This window comes from Giraffa tippelskirchi, chromosome 1 (genome assembly GCF_054371585.1).
Source record: "Giraffa tippelskirchi isolate mGirTip1 chromosome 1, T2T-mGirTip1v1.2.pri, whole genome shotgun sequence".
Taxonomy (NCBI): Eukaryota; Metazoa; Chordata; class Mammalia; order Artiodactyla; family Giraffidae; genus Giraffa; species Giraffa tippelskirchi.
In genome coordinates, this window is record NC_137275.1 from 214,246,084 (window position 1) to 214,266,089 (window position 20,006).

The 20,006-nt window shown below is 43.0% G+C and overlaps 1 protein-coding gene across 26 annotated transcripts in view; it reads left to right on the forward strand.

Moving 5' to 3' along the window:
* PALM2AKAP2 (PALM2 and AKAP2 fusion) overlaps nucleotides 1-19,795 on the forward strand; it is a 473,479-nt gene extending 453,684 nt beyond the window's left edge. For 21 of the 26 annotated variants that reach the window (XM_081526427.1, XM_081526404.1, XM_081526316.1 and 18 more), the window contains 2 exons: nucleotides 4,868-5,046; nucleotides 15,834-19,795. In XM_081526427.1, coding sequence (XP_081382553.1) covers nucleotides 4,868-5,046; nucleotides 15,834-15,932 — 278 coding nt within the window. In that variant the 3' untranslated portion in view covers nucleotides 15,933-19,795. Of the gene's footprint in view, nucleotides 1-4,867; nucleotides 5,047-10,527; nucleotides 10,567-15,833 lie in introns of all 26 variants that reach the window. The other 5 variants (XM_081526345.1, XM_081526327.1, XM_081526353.1 and 2 more) reach the window with 2 other exon arrangements.
* The last annotated feature ends 211 nt before the right edge of the window (nucleotides 19,796-20,006 follow it).

Sequence of the window (20,006 nt, forward strand, 5' to 3'; positions counted from 1 at the left end):
ATTCTATGAAATGAGGTTCTCTAATTAAATAAATTTGAGAAGTGCTGGACACCCATCCTTAAACTAGAGATTCACAGTCATATTAGCACTAAAACTTCGGAGAAGTCCTCTGATAAAGAAAATCTATCTTGTTTTATCTTTAAAACTTTCTTTAGTCCAGTATGTCTCAAATTTATTTGACCAATGACTTTTTGACTGTTGGCAGCATTGAGTACTATCTTACAAAGCTAAGGTAATAGGACATGATTTTAGAAACACAACTTTGGCATCATCGTGCCAAGTGAAGCTGCTTATCATCAGACACCTTTAAATGCTTAAATCTAAAATTACTCTAGATGGAATACTTTGGACAAAACCATGTGTATGACGTAAACTTGAGAACATTTTCTACCCTCCACTCCGAATTGCAATCTAGCTTTGTTCTTTTGGTTCCTGTGCCAGTCGTAAAACTCACATTACCCCTGCTCTGTAAATGTCAGCTACCAGCTCTCGGCCAAGACCAACACAGGTCTGCCCTGAGGTCTACATGACACCCCAGGGATGCTAACTGGGCTCCTTTAAGAGAAATGTTTTGTAGAGTATTCTGCCCAGGTAAGAAACTAGATAGCAGGATGTTTATCATTGAAATAGAGGCCACTTTCAGTTACTGTCAGCTATTCAGTCCTTCTCCAGTTGAACAGACTGAGAACAAGTTTTGTTGAGACAAGTGGAGATGGAACCTGAGGGTAGTGGAATCTGGGTACATGCCAGCAAACACCAGAGATAACCATCACTGTTTGACGATTCTGATGGGTTGTGTCCTAAGGGCCAAGGAATTTCAAGAGGCCTTCCAGAGCTGTAGACAAGGATGAGAGGGACTTCTCAGGCCTGTACCACAAAGTATTTGCATCACTTGTTTACTTGTTTGTGTCATGAGGCCCAAACGGTGGTGTCTGCAGTGTCTACTACTGGGGGATGAACATGAGACACTTTTCACCATCCTGACCAAGGGGAAAAGGGACTTCCCTGGTGGCTCAATGGTAAAGAATCTCCCTGCCAGTGCAGAAGACCTGGGTTCGATCCCTGGTCTGGGAAGATCCCCTGAAGGAAATGGCAACCCATTATTGTGTTGTTGCCTGGAGAACCCCATGAACAGAGGAGCCTGGTTTACTACAGTCCAGGGGGTCCCAAAGAGTCGGACATGACTTAGCAACTGAACAACAACAACAAATCAAGGGGAAAACTTGATTGGGCTGCAAACTAGGTTTTTGATGACCTGTGTGATTCCTAAGATGGTGTGAGAATTCCAGGCTTAGTTGGAACCATACAAGATCACAGCAGAGAAGCCCCACCAAGCTAACCTCCCCCGATATCAACCCGACCAGAGGTCTAGGGGTGGGGTCAGTGTCTCCTTTCTCTGGGGACCTGTGACTGCTTCTCCTGAGGCTCAGACGTGAGCTTGGTTATCTGAAACCTGTTCTCTCCCAGATGTCTCAGCCACCTTCTCTGGAAGCCGCCACTGCAGACCTTGCTAAGGCAGTCTTTGGTTCCTGTTACCCATGTGACCTCTAGTGGTTGTAACCCGTAAAACTGGCTTCAGGGATGGATTTGCTGGAATACTAAGAAAGAAACAGGAAATGGCTTTAATGTTTAATAGCCAACCACTTCTCTGTAGTACCTTTTCACCTTCTGTTATTCTCTTTCAGCACACACCCAATTACATAATTTAGCAACAATCAACACAATTTGGGTTCCAGACCTAACCCTGATTGTTGCTAGCTAATATAATTTGGACTGGTGTTAAGCATCTGAGCCTCCAGGGTCTAAACTGTTCAGAGATGTCATGACATCCACCCTGATTACTACATCCCAGGGTTGTTTTAAGGATCAAGTGACATGAATAAACCTATCATTGAAATGCTGTATAAATGTGTTTGTTGTTTCTCCAAAGCTGTTTGTGTCTGTGGTTCTGTAGACCACAATTGTTTCATTTCATGTGCTTTGGTGAAGACATTTAAACTCTTTCCTCAGATTCTGTATTGGGAATTCTGTCCCACAAGTTATTTAATTAGTGGCTGCTATTGGGGTCGCAAAGAGTCGGACACGACTGAGCGACTGAACTGAACTGATGTGTATTTCATAATACTGACTGGTTCATTCAACAGACAATACTTACTTCCAGTAAGTCCAACACTTACTGGACTTACTGGTTCATTCAACAGCCATGAACTCCTGCCTTGTGCCAGATACCACAGTTGGTGCTGGATCTGGCAGTGACCAGGGCAGACAGGGTCCTGCTGTAGTTGAGTGTATATTCAGATAAGTTAGGGGGATTCTTAGCCTCCGATTGAAATGGTTCGTATCTTCAGGTGACTTTATAGCTTAACTGAGAAGAAAAATGTAAACAACCATATGTGACACAAGTCAGTGTGTGAAAAAGGCTTTCACAGAAGTATAAACAAAGTGTTATGAGTCAGGGGTCCTATTGTGGTATGTGTGAAGGGGTGGAGTTTGAGGCAGTGAATATAGACTGTCTTTCTAGGAGTTTAGTACTGGAGGAATGGCTAGTAGGAGATGATTGGGACCTCTTGAGAGGTCAGTTGGAAAGTGACCAACCTGATCTTTTGGTATCTGTTTCTAGTTTTAAAAGAGTTGCAAAATTTTGATGCAGAATTTCTTATGAAATTGCTCATTCTTACTCCATAGACATAATTGTTCTTTGAGATTCCAAATAAATAATAACTAGACTCATTGGATGCTTACTGTTCTAAAGATTAACTTTATAAATATTAATTTGGTTCTTGTACCAACTGTATGAGGTAGGTACCTCTATCAACATGCCAGTTTTATAGATTAGGAAACTGAGATAGAAAAACTTAAAAAAAAAAAAAAAAACAAGTAACTTGCCCAAGGGTATTTTGCTGCTAAGTAATGAACTCAAACCTAAGCAAACTGGCTCTAGAACTGCTGTGGTGGCCACTGGGCTGTATTATTTCTCAAAGCTTCATTATAAAAATTAATCAAAATTTTTAGAAATACATACTAAGTATTCCAGAATTATATTGCCTGAGGTCTGAGATTGCTTCAAATATTTTCGTACAGAGGGGTGGGAGGAGGGCAGGCAGGTAGGATAGATGAAACAGGAGTGGTAAAATCTTGATAAATGTTAATATAGTTGATAAGTCCATTGGCATAATGATAGCATTCCCTGATTTTCATAATAAAAAATAGAAACCATTTCCAGAGGATTTCAAGACCTTCAAATATTTGTACCCTTACTGTTAATATCAAAAGACTTTTTACCAATGATCTGGGTAATTGAGATCAAAGCAGTGAGTTTCATTAAGTTACTAATGTAATGGTGCCCATGTATTAAAAATAATTTCCTACATAATTGGCAAATGGGTTGGCCATATACTTTTTTTTTTAACTGGTAAAGGTTGATCTTCTTGCCAAATGTATTTGATAGAATAGCAAAATGTTTGAGTTAGAGTGGACTTATAAGACAGCATCTCCTCGTATTCTCATTTCCTAGCTAGGGAAAAGTTGAAACTTGGAGAACCTAAGTGATCAATCCAAGATTAAAGTGAGAATATAACATGGTTGTCAACAGCCAACCTCATGGCTGGTTCATGGGAGAGCAGAAATTAAAACCCAAGCTTCCTAAGCTCTGAGGGGCTTCCCACCTCCCATCAAGGAGCTCTGTCTGGTAAAGTCTTATAGCCACCCACATAGAGACACAGACCCCAGGCTTCACTTGTGATTCTGGCTGGCTGCATCAGGCAGTCTGAGGAGTAAAGCAAAGAAAGATGAGCTACCTTCATCCTGGGTCTGCAGGAGAGGGTCAAGTAGGTCTTGAACCTCCCCTGGTAGTTTCCAAACTTTTGTGCTTGAATGGCCCCATATATTTTGTGTGTTTTCTCTACGTTCCTTGTTTACAGTCCCTGTGTCTCCCACAAGGGGCAACATATGACTGTTGGACCTGAAGGTACTTCTCAGAGGTGCATTTGGGGCTCTGGCAATAAAACCCACTCCTACCTGGGCCAGAAGTCAGGGCCAGGCATTTCCCAAGAGGGTGGGATGCAGGCAGTCTTAGTGGCAGTGCCTGACATCACCACACCACTGTGACTGTGGATCTAATCTCATCCTGAGAATTCCTGTTTGGCATCTCAAAAGCTGAAACCTCATCTTTCCCAATTCTGGCACACCCCCTTCCTACAACACTGAAGCTGCCGTTGTTGGCATTCATTCCTTAAGATCTGGGAACTCAAACCTAAATGCTTTCAGGACCATGGCAGGTAAGGTAAAAAGTGAAGCTGGCTGATCGATGTAAGACCGGGAAGAACAGGCTTAGTTCTCATTCAGGGGTTTTACAACACATGCTGTCCATACAAAAATCTCGGGCTGGTCATCTAACCATCGGTGACCTCTGATAGAGGAGAAAGAGCCTGGGACGGAAACCGGAAGACCTGGATACCATCACCAGCCTCCTGGTGACTCAGCACAGCCTTCCCTTTGCAGAGCCTCAATTTTCCTTATCTGTAAGAAATGGGTCTTTAAGATTCAAGTAGAATAAACATGTCCCCAAAACAACCAGAGCCAGTGTCTGTCTGTCTATGTGTCTGTCTGTCTGTCTGACATGTGTTTGCAAAGTGCTTGACAGGTCTCTTTGGTCTAACTGACTTTAGAACCAGTTTCCTTGAGGTCTTTGTTGGATGTGTTTAAGCGCTTGGATCCTTGTAATAAAATGACCTGCACTTAACCATCGTTCTGGTACCACGCTCTGTATCACAAGCTGCTTTTTTGCCAGCGTTCTCTTCTTTCCGAAAGCTGTCATGAGCAGACAAGCTTATTAGAAAGGGTGTTCTCTTCGTGTTGTTTGTTTCAGGGAAAATAGAGAAAGTCAAACCTCCTCCATCCCCCACACCTGAAGGTCCCAGCTTGCAGCCTGACTTAGCCCCCGAAGAGGCTGCCGGATCGCAGCGGCCCAAGAACCTGATGCAGACCCTCATGGAAGACTATGAGACACACAAATCTAAAAGGCGCGAGAGAATGGATGATAGTAGTGTAAGTTTCCCCTCCTTTCCTCTTTCCTGCATCCGAGGGTGAGCATCGCCTGGTGTAAGATACTGTGGATCAGGCTCTGATGTGTGTGCGGTTGTCTGGCCAGCATCATGGTGCCAGCACCAGTTTTCAAATGTGTGGTTTAACATGCCTGGAGTTGGGTTGGGGTTTGTCTTGTTTCTCAAAAACATTCTTCATGCAAAGAGTGGGTCTTTTTGCCGGCAAGTTCTGGTCTGAATCTACTGGCACGGCTTGTGCCTGAGATATGGGATGTGTAGAAAGATATCATGCAGGGGGAACACAGAAAGAAGGACGTAAGCTCCCTGAAATCACCCACAGACACCAGGGAGCTGACCACAACCATTGCTCGCCTGCTCTGTATAGATGTTATTTCTCTAAGCAGGAGTCCCCAACCTCTGGGATCCAATGACTGATGATCTGAGATGGAGTTGATGTAATAATAATAGAAATAAAGTGCACAATAAATGTAATGCACTTGAATCATCCTGAAACCATCCCCCCCATCCCGACCCTGGTCCGTGGAAAAATTGTCTTCTGTGAAGCTGGTCCCTGGTGCCATAAAGGTCAGGGATCGCTGCAGAGAACTATGACGAGGCTGATCCTTCAGTGTCTGCTCCGGGCAATCCCTATAAATGGTACACAGTGCTCTGAAGACTCAGTATGTTTTGGGCTGTTACCAACCCCATGTGAACAGTTTGGCAGGAAAGAGCCTTTTAAAATGACACTGTAAAGTAATTAGTCCCCAACTAAAATAAATAAATTTATAAAAAAAAAAAAATTATTTTCAAAAATAAATAAATAAATAAATAAAATGACAGTTAAAAACCACGCAGCTACCCTGCTACCCTCAACTCCGAAAACTTTGCATGTGACTTCCCATCAGCTGCAAAGGAAGTCGTCTGCTGTGTGGTTTCTTTCTCTGTAAGAGACTTAAGAGCCCTTGTTCCCCACAGCCTGCACAGCCAGGAGCCTAGGGATCAGCCTCGGGTCCATGTCAACTTCCTCGGAGTCTGCTGGCTTCTGTCCCTTAGCATTTATTGAGGTAACCACCTCCTCCCCTGAAATAGCTCAGGGCGGTTGAGGATATGCCCCAGTTGACCCAGGACAGTCCTGGGTTCTGCCTCTTCTCCTCGTGTAATTATTAATAGCATCCCCTTTCCCTCTTAAAAGTGCCCCAGTTTGGATGATAAATTCTTTGCTCACCTTAAACTTGAACACGATGGGGCTCGTAGTAGGAATTCCATGCTGATTAACTGCCTTTCATATTCTAGTTGGCTGAGTTAAAGGATTTCTGGGGTTGAAGCCAGATACTGAACGTTTTAGTGGTAAAGAAAGAAAGAAAGTGCACGTGCCTATGGCAGCTGAATGACCCACTTGGTGTCTCTCAGCCACCTCTTACTTGGGCTTGTACCTCAATTGCTTGGAAAGCTAACCCAGCTCCTCTTTTGGGCTGGAATATTTCTGGGCTGTTCTCTGTATTACATGGTGGGATGGGCCTGGCTCTTGATGGCTGCCGCTGAGGTTTCCACCACTGGGGCTCCTTCTCTGAGCCTGTAAGACCCTTTCTGCCCTTCTTTGAGCCCTTCTTAAAATTATGGAGTTAACCTGTAGGTATTTCCTGGAGCCTGTGACCGTCTTGAAGCTTAGGGCTGTCTGTACGATTTCACACCGTATATCGGCAAGCTTGGTGGAAATTGGCTGGGATGTGGGGATATGGAGGAACTAATGGATCACTTTGCATGTGACCCAGACGAGGGATTTTGAAGCACCCTCTCTGTATCTCTTGTGCATGCCTTTTTTGTTCAAGGGCAGGTGTCAGGGGAAAACGCCATACCTAGAAGTAAAGAGCCTTCTTGTCCTCATGTCATAGGCAGAGGTAAACAGACTCTGACACTTAGGCAGCCACCTGACATATACTACTCAGGTTGGATTTCCCCCTTTGCATGAAGGAAGCTGCTTGGAATCAGCCTTTTAATGCTGATTGCCCTTCACTTACACACTCCTGTCTCTGTTTGTTTGTGTTTTTTTTTCAAGTATATCAACATTTTAAATAAAGAAGAAACCTACTAAGCAAACTGTTCATATCCCCAGATCTCAAAGTCAAGGCCAAGTGTTCTGCACTGTCGTTGATACTACAAGAGAACCAAGTTTTTCGCTGTTGAAAGTTCTTCGGGATAGAAAAAAAAATCTATCCAACCTACTGTATCTCTTTTAAGAGACCCAAATCTGGAAGAAGCAAAGGAACAGTATATGACAGTTGCTTCTAAAGCAAATGAATGATCATCAGTGAGACTTCACCTCAGAGCCTCCTGTTAACCTGTCTTAGTCCTTTTGATTCAGGGAATCTTTCTATTGTGTCACCATCAATCACTGCAGAATATGTTGAAGTTTACCTGTAGGAATGAACAAGCCTTCATCTCTTTTTCTAGCTGATCTGTGGCCCTTCTTTAATTGTCTCTCATACCAGAATATTAACCACAGGGAGTAGACAGATGGCTTGAAGCCCGAATTTTGTCACTGGCTACCCTGCCCCAGAAGGGTAATTCTTTTCTCCTTGGTCCATCCACATACACAGTGTTCGGGGTAAGATGTGGCTTCTTAGCTCCTCCAGCTTCTATCATCCTAACTCATCTGGGTCCATTGTGACTCAGCACTTGGGCCTGCCACTATTTCTTCCCCAAAGCCGCTTGGCAGCTATGAGTCCCTCACGAGTGATCAGGACCCAACCAAGTGTTCACCCTTAGAAAGTAGCAAGCTCTTTCTGAACTGAATGAAAGTACATAGTGTACTTTCCAAGGAGAAGGCAGGCTTAAAAACAAATTGGGATGTGTGCATAGTGATGCTCTGGGTACAATGATGTTACTGAGAGTGGGAGGAGAGAAGAAAGATAAGACAAATGTAACTGTGCCTGCAGTTTCCATGAGTAGTTTTTGCCAGCCTATCTAGGGGAAAAAACTGACCCTTACCATCAAAACAGGTATAGCATCCCTCTACCCCAGAGTAGCGCTGGCGCCTGGAGACCTGTCCCTAGTTCAGGACCTTCCATTTCCCCACTTGATAAAATATCATATGTGGGATAAGAGGGAAGCCTCTGGCTCAAGGAATCCCTGGCAGGCGGTGGCACTGAGGCAGGTGTGCAGTATGTCGTGCTCTTTTTCATATTCTTCAGCTGGCCTCTCTCCTGCTAGAACCAAAGTGAGGGCTCAGAGAAGGACAGAAGATGAAATATGAAATCATGAATCTCTCTCTCTGGGAACATCTACCCAGGGAGTCACTGTTTCGATGATGTGAAAGTCATCTGTGGATGTTTTGCTTCATTTTGCAGTTGGGGATGAAATCACTGACAAGGAACCAGAAAAAAAACACCCTTTTCTGAAAAAGTGAACCCCCCAATGGCCATCCTCGTTCCCCATCTCAGACCTGGACGTTCAGTAACAACGTTCTTCATCCGCCTGGGCTGGGGCCTTCTGCTTGGCGTGGTCATTGATGAGTGTCACCATGCTTGAGGTTCAGCCAGGCTCCACCTCTTAGTGGGCCCCTTGGCTAATTTGGGGGTGGGAGCGTTTCTAACCCCCAACTCTACCCACTTACCCTGGGCTGTTTACCAGCCTATACAGGACTCTTGTGAGACTTAGGAAAAGACAGCCTTTTCCAGAACTCTGTGAGGATGCAGTCCTGAGTCGGCTACACAGCTGGGGAGGAGACTTGGGGACTGAGTTCAACCTCATCCATCCCCCCACCTGGTGTTTCTGTGCCGAGCAGCCATCCTGCTCGTAGTATAGGTTTCTCTTGTCTGGAAACGTTATCTTACATGGAGATGTCCCCTATCTGGTCCTGATGCTCTCTCTGGTCATTCATGCAACTCATAAGGTCCTAATGAATCATAATTTCCTGTAGGGTTTCTTGGTACCTTGCAAAGGAAGGATATTGAGGCAACACTGCTTTTCTGGCCAGTTTTTCCTCCAACCTGACCTGAGTTTTGGAAGGCAATGAGTTCTTGAGTCGGGGTGCTCTTGAACTTGTTTGGTAGACTTTGCTTTCCCTTTCTCGTGGAAGGGATGCTGTGCTGAGTATAAAGTACAGCCTCCTGGGCTTTCAGCCCCATTCTCACGCCTCGCACAGAATCTACCCTTGGTGGGTTTTCCTGTGTTCTCTTTCGTTCTCTTGTCCCCAAGGTAGTTACTGAGAGGGCTTTCAGCCTTTCCTGCCTGTCTTGGAATAAGAGAAGACCTCTTTGATTCCTGGGTTAAACCAAGGTCTCTTTGATTCCTGGGTTAATTCCTGGGCTAGAAGTCACTACTTTTCCAAGAATTCCTGACACACACTTCCTTCCAGACCAAGACACCTTTGGGAAATTCTAGCTGAACCCTCACTCGGTGGGTGGAGGAAGCTTGTCCGCCTCCAGTGCCCCTACACCGCAGGCTGAAAGCTCAGTCACCCTCAGTGATGCTTCGTGCCCCCAGCCCTCTCAGTTTCTCACACATACCCTAGGAACGTGCAGAGGAGGGGAACACTCCACATTCCATCAGCCCCTGGTCATCAGTCTGATCATGATGCAACATGGTTTTTCAAATGCAACACCTAAGAAGCAGTCGGTGATCACAGTCATATGATCCCCCATCCAGCCTATGGTCACCCTGCCAGAAACCAGTCAGTGCCTTCTAAGTCCCATGCAGTGTAAATGCAAGGTCATGACCACAAGTCTGGAGGGAGCTGTCAAAAGTCGGTCCTTCTAAGTCATCACCCACAGCCAGGACATTTTTTCGCTGAGCTTTCTTTACAGTGACTTTTAGTTTCCTAGAGGAACTAAAGGATCATTCTAGTTCCTACATAATCACCTCATTCTCAGGAACCTATCTAGGCCCCCCAAGGTAAAGATGAAGCAGGCTGCTTGCTGTCTCATGGCAGTGCCATCCTTAGATCAGGTTCAGAGAATCTGCCTCCACAAACCTTGCATTCAAACCATTCTTTGTCTATGGTTAGGGTCTTCTTTTCATGGGATAACAGATGACAAGACTACTTTGGCCTCAGAGAGGCCTACAGGAAGAGGAAAGGGCTGTTTGTCTACAGATGACTACAGATTCTAACGAGTCCAACATGACCCTTAAGGATCTTGCTGGGGGGCAGCTGGTTGCATAAACAACAAGGGAAAGAATCTTGTTAATTCAGATCAGAGCAAATGGAAGTGACAAATCTTGAATTAACAAAGTCTGGCTTATCTGATATTTTTATGAAGGAATTATAGGGTATCTGCTTGCTGCAAAAGATACACTTTTAAATAAACTGATATCAGATGAAGCAAGTCTTGGTGTGGGTGTGTCCTGGTCTCCTGATGTCACTTCCCCTCCTGTCCCCTCCCCCCCGACACCCCACCCCCGCCCCCCACGTGGTGCTGGTCCCCAGCTGAGGGGTGTTCCCTGTGTCTCTGCCATTTACTAACCCTGGTTTTTCCCTCTCTGCCAGTACACCTCTAAGTTACTCTCTTGCAAGGTGACTTCCGAGGTACTTTTCCACTTGTTTGTCTTGGTCTTCCTGCATGCCTGACCCAAGTGCATGCTGTCGTGGTTTGCCATTTCCTGATGGGTTTTTTTTCCTCCCTACCTTTTTCTGAATGGGATGATTGCCTTGAAATGTTAGCATCTATGCAACAGTGGTATACGAGACTGTGCTTTGCTGTGCTGTGTGCTGGGCTGGACAAGACCTTCCCATGCTCATGGATCTGGAAGATGTTTGGACTAGAGGGCACAACCAATGGGCTATTTGGATTTTTGTTTGTTTGTTTTTTTAGAAACTGATAACAAATCTGTTCTGGTCTGGTTAGAAAATCATGTAGCTCAAGAAGACAGGGGCTGTTGGGTTGGATCAGTCCTTGGTTGGCTTAACACCCAGAGAGCCCCACACCATCACTTTAGGGTAACTTATTCCGACTGTGAATCAATCCAGTTCCCCCTCCCTGCCATCTTTAAACCTGTGTTTTTATTTTGGAAGCCTCTGCAAACATTAAATTTCCCCCAAAGCCTCCTCCTTGACCCTACAACTTCCTTCTACACAAATTTCTCAAACCTGTACTATGGAAAAGCACATTTTAAAATGTTTTCCAGTTTTTCCACATATATACTGACTTATTTATGTGCTATGGGAAAGCATATTGGTTTATATATTTTTCATTTATATAGTATTATTTTTACTTTAAAAGGATTATTGCAGATGTACAGAATTGGCAGAGAATCATTTATTCATTCACCTGGTTAACAATTTATCCAGGACCTATTACACATCAGGCACTTTCTAGGTTCTGAGAAGATAGTAGTCACCTGAACAATGTCCCTGATCCCATGGAGCCAAGAATGTGCCAGTGTGCCAAGTATATGACAGAGTAAAATAATGAAGTCCCCTAGCCAGCTTTGTCCATTGTCATTTTGTAATATTTGCTTAATATGTTATAAAGAAATTAATATTAACAATACCATTCAAGCCCTCTTGTTACTTCTCCCAGCTCTCATTTCTTTCTCTCTTGAGAGATAACTTCTCTGGAGTTTGGCATTGATTGTTTCCATGCATGTTTTTATCATTATACTATACACTATATATGTCTGTATACATAAATTATATCTAATGGTTTTGCATGTTTTAGAACTTTCCATAAATATATCATATTTTAGTGTCCAGTAATCTTTATTCTGTCTGCATCATTTTTTAATGTGTCCATTCTATTTCACTCATCATAACTGCCGTGTATAGTGTTCCATTGAATGAGTACATATATATTAATTCATCCTTCTAGTGGTGGAGATGTAGGTTGTATCTTTTCTTTGCCATTACAAACAATGAATCAATGAATGTTATTGTACATAGCTCTTTGTGTGACCCATGGAAGGTCTACAAATATATCTAGAAGTAAAAGTACTTGTTTTGGGGCTTATACAGACTCATATTCACTACCTATTGCAAATTATTCTTCAAATTGGCTATGCTAACCTATAGCACAATATATTGGGTTGATTCAAAATGTTTGTTTGGGTTTTCTATACCATCTTACAGAAAACCTGAATAATCTTTTTGGCCAACACAATATATTTTATATCTCCATGTTTAGCAAAATAAATGTAGTTAACTGTAGATATGAATTGATGATTATCAGTGGTCTTTTTTTCAGAAAGTATAAAATGAATACTGCGAAATCATTACATGGACCTTCTTCAGTGTCTAACTGTGGTTCTCAGTGGGGGGAAGGTAGTTTAAGAATTAGACCCTAAGCCCACATTCCCTTTGACTCAACATAAGATTGATGAAAATCTGGTCTCATCCATCCAAGGAAGATAAAACTGGGCCCTATCTACCTTCAGAGGAAGAGATGGGGGATAAAATATTAATATAAACATTACTTAACACATCTGTCATTTGTTTCACATCCCCAAAATAAAATTGTCTAGGCTGATTGCTACTCAAAGTGAAGTGATTCACTTGAATTCCCTAAGCATTGGAGAGAAAAATTAATATTAGAAGGTTGTTCAGAGAGAATTGATTTTTTTCTTTCTCCCACCAGACCTAAATCTGAATTAATTTGTGGAAGATAAAACCTTAAATCAGGTCTTTCTATGTTTTTTTTCTCTCTATTTCTATGGGGAACGTATATTGTCCTTTCTGATTCTTCTTCCTTCAAATTCCTCCCAGCCACTGAGCAGCAGTGGAACATGGTACCCAGAGCATCGACTCCACACCCAGAGTTCTGGGGTCAAATGTTAACTTTTCCTCCTTCTAGTCTGATTATTTAAACCTCCTTTTGGTTCAGTTTTTTCATATGTGAAATGCAAGTAGTAATAGTATGAATCCCATAGAACAGTGGCAAGGATTAAAACCTCAGCTGGTTCATGGTACCTGTGATGTATGTGTTTATTATTATCAGAGCCCTGGAGGCAAGTGCTTTTCTTAAACCAGAAAGGAAAGGAACACACTTTAGGAAATAAAGTTAATACACAAAAATCTAGAACAAGAGTTCTAGATTTGCTAGAGCTTTAGTCACACACACCCAATATTCTGTATTAATTGTGCAGCAGAGACTCATCTATATACCTTCCCCAAGGGCTTGGCTTTTGAATCTTCAGAAGGCCAGTAGTAGGATGGCTTCACTCCTGAGCCAGCCCTAGATCATAAGCCTCGTAGACCTGAAGACGATTTGATAGCAAGGTCACTGGCTCTGTTAGTTATGCCCTGTTGCTTATCTGATCTGTGCCTTTACTAGTGACTTTAGATTTCATTAGAAATCCAGGCTCATGATAAGTAGCATATAAATTAGGGGGATGAAAGAAGAAAAGAGGGCTCACTGTTGGTACAGATGAATTATTTGGGTTGCCACAAGTAGCTGTTCAGATCCAAGCTGTACTGAATGTTTGTGTAATTATAAATCATTTCTCTGCCCATTGCACTTTTTGGTGACTAAGCTCCAGGAGGGAAGAGACTCTGTCTCTTCTGTCCTAAACATGAAGTACTATGCCTGACACTTGGTAGAAACCCAAGAAATAGCTGTAAGATGGTTGGGTAGTTGGATTGATACGGGTTCCCAAAAAACAGAGTAAGGTAAATTTATTCAACATGATTGAGAATTAAAACAGGGCCTAAGGCTGTCTGAAATGGATGGGGACATTTTTTTTCAGAACCTTAGATTGATTTTTAGCTCTTATGTAAACCATTCGGTTTTTATCTTCAGTCTGCAAGGCAAACATATGACTGTTTTACACAATGAGAACTCCTTGTCAAAATGCCTTATGTTAGAATACCACCTGATTGCTTATAAAGCCCTTTCACATGATGAGAGAAATGCATAACTACTGTTTGAGAACTTACTATGCCCTGGAAACTATGCTAAATGCTTTACATGCATTGCCTCATTTATTCCTCAGACCAACTTGGTACTATGGTTTTTTATTATCCCCATTTTACATATAAGGAAACTGAGGCACAGAAATAATAAACCTTCCCAATGTCATATAGTTACTAGGATTTAACCTTAGACCTACTTGGACTTCATTCAGAGTCTACCCCTCTTCCTGAAAGAGCCTGTGAAATAGGGCAGGTGTTGTGTTTATAGATGAACTTTCTTTATACGTAAAGTTTAAGAGACACAAGATGCCATGAACAGCAGCAACGCGTTGCAGGCACAGAGCTGGAAATAAAGCTCAGCACTTGCCATTCCAGTCCCGCACTGCCTCCCGGTACCATGTTACCACGCATTGACCTGAAGACTGCTATTTAACTCTGCCAGACTTGGAAGCATCCTTCTACTGATGTCTTATTTTTAGATATTGACTAAGTGACCATGATATGCTTATACACCAACACTTTAGGACATGGCTTATGTTCTTCATGATGAACATCCCTTCAGGAGACCTGACCGAGTTGTGTCCCATGTGTCCTGTCCAGCCGTCCCTGCTAGGAGGGCTAGGGAAGCCTTCCCATAGAAAAGTGCACTGCAGCTCTAGGAAGTCCATTCATTTATCACAGGTGCAGAGAAGCAAACTGAGATGCCTCTCCCTGCCCCTCCCCTGCCCCGCCCAGACCTTAATCTGTCCAGAATCTACTTATGTCTGGGCTCTCAGCACTGCCTGTAAACCTGCATCTCCTTGCTTCTCTGAAGTTGCCAGCATCTCTGTCGCTTGCCAAAATGATTGTTCTTCACATAAACAAAAGCTTCATTCCATATTGGTTGGATAACCAACCAGTGTTGGCTCTACTGGACTTCTCTTTAAATTCAGGAACTGCACGTCCGAAGCCAGCGCCACAATTATTGAGCTGAGTGGTGTGCATGGGCTTGCTTTTGGTGAAGTGTTATGAAATTGAACCGTTTCTCCTGTGTTGGCAACCTAAATGTCATTCATGTGGATGTCATCTGGATCAAACTCAAGCAGGAGCAGACTGGCTGGAGGTTTCCCCTGCAAACAGGCTCTTCTAGGGAACCAGAGGGAGGGTGGCCTCACCCCGATGGTGGTGAGCCAATTTGTCCTCGATGTTGTCACCTTCCATTTCCTTTATGAGTACCTATGGCCCTGATGCTACGTCAGTATGCTCAGATTCCTTTATTATTGGCCCCAGAAGCTCTTTTTCTTTCCGCTTAATTCCTCTTGCAAGCTTAATTATACCAAAGTAGATTTTTGTGATATAGATAAGATCACAGCTTACATAGGTCCATAAAGCTTGATGGAATGAATCCACACTGGTTCAGTTGTTTGGAATTCTTTTCTGGAGGCTAAAACCATTCATAGCTGTGCTAATGTGGCAGTCACTAGTTCCAAGAGGCTACTGAAATCAAGTATTTAGTTTCTCAGCCACACAAGCCATGTTCAAGCACTCAGTAGCTGCGTGTGGCCAGTGGCTGCTATATTGGATAGTGCAGATGCAGAACATTGCCAACAGAACATTGCGCTCATCTAGAGCATGTAGCGATCTGCTTTGTTATCAAAAAGCTTGATGGAGGGTCAAGTCTAGTTCAACAAAACTTGCAGAACATTTCAGGAAAATTAAATCTCTCTATACTGAGAATGATGGGTCAGATGGCAAGTGAACTTTGGCTGTGGGATGAAGGCACCCCCAGGACCTCCCACCACCCACCTTTACTTTCATTCTCTCCCGTCTCCCAGCTGGTTCAGACACTTACTTCCCTCATTCATTAGACACGGTTGAGGGAGGAAAAGGAGGAAAGAAACAGAGAAGTCAGTTTGTGTACATGACTGATATCCATGAACTCTGTGTAACTTTTTTCCTTCTCTCTTCAGGTCCTTGAGGCCACACGGGTTAATCGAAGAAAGAGCGCATTGGCTTTGCGCTGGGAGGCGGGGATCTATGCCAACCAAGAGGAAGAAGACAATGAATAATCAACTTCCTCACCCAGGAAGCTTCTTTGGTGCTTGGGTTCCCAAGAAACCAAGAAATCAATAAGTCAAAGCATTTTAATAGAATATTTATTAAAGTGCAAACAAACTCAGCAATCCTTATGCAGGCCAGAAGTTATAATTTACAGTGATGAAAAAATAAAGTGAAAAAGCAGTCCACCCATCAAACTCAAACTCCTGGGAGTCAAAAGAAAAAGGGTTTTGTGTGTGTGTGTGTGACTCAAAGGATCGCCTGGGTTTGGACCACAGTTGATCCAAAAGGACAAATTATGAGCAAACCGACATGGTTGCTCCAGGCAGAACCAAGACCAGGCTGCCTGGTGATGAGGAAAACAATGGAGATGTGGCCATTTGGAGAATCTGAGAAGCTGGTGCCATCCACCTGGCAGAGGGTATTTCCCTGTACCTGCACTAGTTTCCCACCCATGACTGCATCACAGGTGTCGGACCAACTCCATTTACTCCAGCAGCCATAAAATAAGGTTTCTCTCTCCATTTGCCCAGAAGAGGCAACTATCGTCCCATATCTCTTTCATTTAATTGTTTTTAATTAGGAGCAATGAATGATCACAATCCGTATTTTGAAGACAAGATTTCTTCCTGTTGCAAACACAATCTGTTCTACATTAGGAGGTTGAGGAAGTGGGGGCAGAAAGCCAAACCAAATGGATTATTTTAGCTTTAGGATCTTGTCTGCTTATGATACTGACTGAGCTACAGTTTATGAGAACACATTTTCACAATTCTGTTTCTTTATATGAAGACTATATTTAGGGGGCAACAACTATTTTTATGATGGGGTGGGGGAATCTATCCATGTATAAAACCTGTACACATTGAACAGCATGGTTCAAGAGGGGAGGGATATTTTTAGAGTGGCAATAATTGAAAAAAGGGTGAACTCTTGCCTTGGAGAGGTAGATGAGAAATAAAGAGGTGTTTATAAGTATATTTTATATATAAAGTGAACCTTCAAGGGAGCAGGAAGATGACAGATTATTTTGGATCAGTCAGAAAGGAAACGGTAAAGAAGGCTCATGAAAGGTAGAGAATAAGGGAGGGAGAAAGAGCGGGAAAATGAGGAAGTAAGAGAGATTATTTTTGCTGAGCAACCAGTATTTTTCAGGATGATACAGAAAAAAATATAGAATAGAAATTTAAGTGCAGGCTTAGGATCAGCTACAAATCCTAAAGATGGGGTGTGTGTGTGTGCGTGCACACGTGCATGCGCATGCCTGTGTGCCCACACATGCCTTTGTGTATTTTCACAAAGCGCATGAGTGCTCACAAGTAAGGGTGTATGTGTGTATGTGTGTGAGGATTAAAATTCCAGAATGGTTGTGGGACAAAGGTGTTCACTTGTTTCCTCCAAAGCTGTTTGCCAGCATCAGGAGTGAGCGAGAATTTCTTTTTTATGAAAAGGATACAGAGGCTCTGAGCTGATACAGTATTTGTAATATTAAGTGGACCTAACATGGTATTTGCATGAGTCACAATGGCAAAGTTTTGAGCAGTTTTGTAATTTGACATTTAGGAAAGTTTCATATTTATTCTCATGCTTTGTATTCATGCTTAGTATAGGCTAAAGGATGCCAGCTTTACTCTTTCTGTCTTTCAAAGCAATATGATAAGGGTATTCAATCATGAAATGCCCTCAATTTCTGGATGAGAAATTTTTTAACTCTGGCCATGAGAAAAAAACTGACCAGCATTCTCTTTTTTGGTCCTTTTTTTTTTTTTAATTAGAGGATAATTACTTTACAATATTGTGCCCTTTGTTTTAAAACTGTGGGTTTTGTTTTTTGGTTGTTTTTTTTTCAAAAAAAAGCAATAAGTAAGTTAGACCTCACTAAAATTCCTTTTTGTTTTTATATTGTTCTGTCATAAGCGCTAATAGGTTATTCTGACAAGTAGCAGTTCCACAAAATTTGTATGTAGATGTCATGCACACTATCTTTGCTTCTTTTATTAGACTAATGTTGATTTTAGGGGAAAGTTTATTCATAAACAAGTGGTGGACACAAAGTAGAAATGGAACTGTCGGATAACTTACAACTTTGAAACTGCCAAGGGAACCTGCAATTTGAAGCCAAACTCTACAGATGGGTAATTAGCGCCATCTTCAAATGGTTCATGCCCCTGAGCATTCCAAATGAAGAGTCAACAAACTGTGCTAGCCAGTGGACTTGTGACAAATAAGATCCCTGCTGTTAGGAATTCTTTTTTCAAGTGGAAGAGGCTGCCACAGAGACAGACGTTCCCAGGAAAAAGAGGTGAGGAGTCCTGACTGGTGACATGGGAGTACCCTGAGGATTTCCAGCATGTTCCCAAGACAGGCACGGGAGTGACCACTGATGGGACAGTAGCATCGTGTGGCCCAGGGACACGGGCTGCTTGCCACCTGCAGAGCAGAGTGTTCTATTCTTCATGATTTCTGGACTAACTCTGGATCTGGTCGTGACCGTAGACTAGATGCAGATGGACTCCCCATCTTTCGAAAGAGGAAAGAGTCCTCAGGACTTGCCTGAAGTTTTTGGTTCTGTTTTGAAGGAAACTGTGTACCCACCTTGAACCTCCATTTGAGAAGAGAATGGGCAGCTGAAAAGAAAGCTTAGAAGGCCACGCAATTCCTACAGTTGCTGTGGAGGCAGATAAATCGGTCTTTGACTACAGTTGATTGAACCAGACACACTTATTGCGTAGAGTTACAGAGTCGGGATCCTTTGGTCCACGCTTTGAGTAGGCAACAATTGCAGCGTTTCCGTGACCCCCTCACAGTCACAAAGCCGTTTAACTGTGGCCCCCACATCTCCAGCCTTTGCTTGTTCCCTTCTGATGACTGCTGTTCCACACAGTCACAACCCTGTTAAAACATACATTACAGTTCCCTTGGAAGAGCCAGGTTTTCTCTGCGCTCTTGAGTTTTTTTACTCATTTAAGAAACATTGGGCCGTGGCTTTGTACATATCACTATGCTAGGCTCTGGGATCCCAAACGGACCCCTTAAACTGTGTGAAAATGCAGCAGACCTGGAGGAAAATCACTCCTGCCTCATCGGTTGAGAGGAAGAGGCTTGTCCACAAATTGGCCTCTGATGCTCATCCCTGCCCCCAAATAGCACGCAAGCTTGTTAATCTCAGCTAGAACAAATGTTTAGATTCTGTAGATGTTAAAAGCTTTCCTGAAAGTACTCCATTCCACAGTGTTTATAGATGTCCACTTTCCTCCGGAACTGATTACCTACTGACATTCCTTGGCTTTCTCATCCAGAAATTATGGAAACAGGGTCTGTCAGTGGCAGGAGGCTGGGCTGTGTCCAGCGTGAAGGACACGTGCCGTTTCCTTGCCTTTTTACACCTGTGCATGCCGCCCACCGTAGACAGTGACGTATAAGCCGTATATAGCTCAGTGTCCACATATATACACAACACACACACACAGCCTAACAAGGAACACTAAAACAGTGTTGACTCTTGTCTCTGAAGACAAATAATTTAACATTTTTTCCAACTAAAGAATGGATGTCATTAAACTATGTATTGAAAAAAAAATAACCTATGTGTTTAGAGATGGTGACTATATCCAGTTTTAGTGACAGAACCAATTTCCTGAATTTTAAGCATTCAGTGAGTGAGCTGCCAATTTTGATTTTGTGTTGCTCTTTACCCAAATGACTTTTTTTTTCCCTTTTTTGGAGGAGGGGGCAAAAAGCAGCAATACTGTGTTTGAAAATGATACTCTGGCTCTCCTGTGTCTGTTAACCACTTCAATGTTATTATCCTGCTTTGGTTTTATAGTGATTGTGAGGCATTCAATGCAAGTATACAATTATTTTCTCATTAAAACCCAGCGTGTGTTGTGTTTTTGTAAATGACGGCCACTTGTTTGACTGGGATGGGGGAGTTGGAGGACCGCACTGCCCGAGGTGGAATGCCAGTGCCCTCGCCTCCGATTCCAGGGGCAACATCTGCTTCTTGCATATTTGGAACCAAGGAAGCAACACAAGCTGGTGGGGCAGACCTTTGACAGGCTGTTGGCGATGCCCCTTTTGCCGTG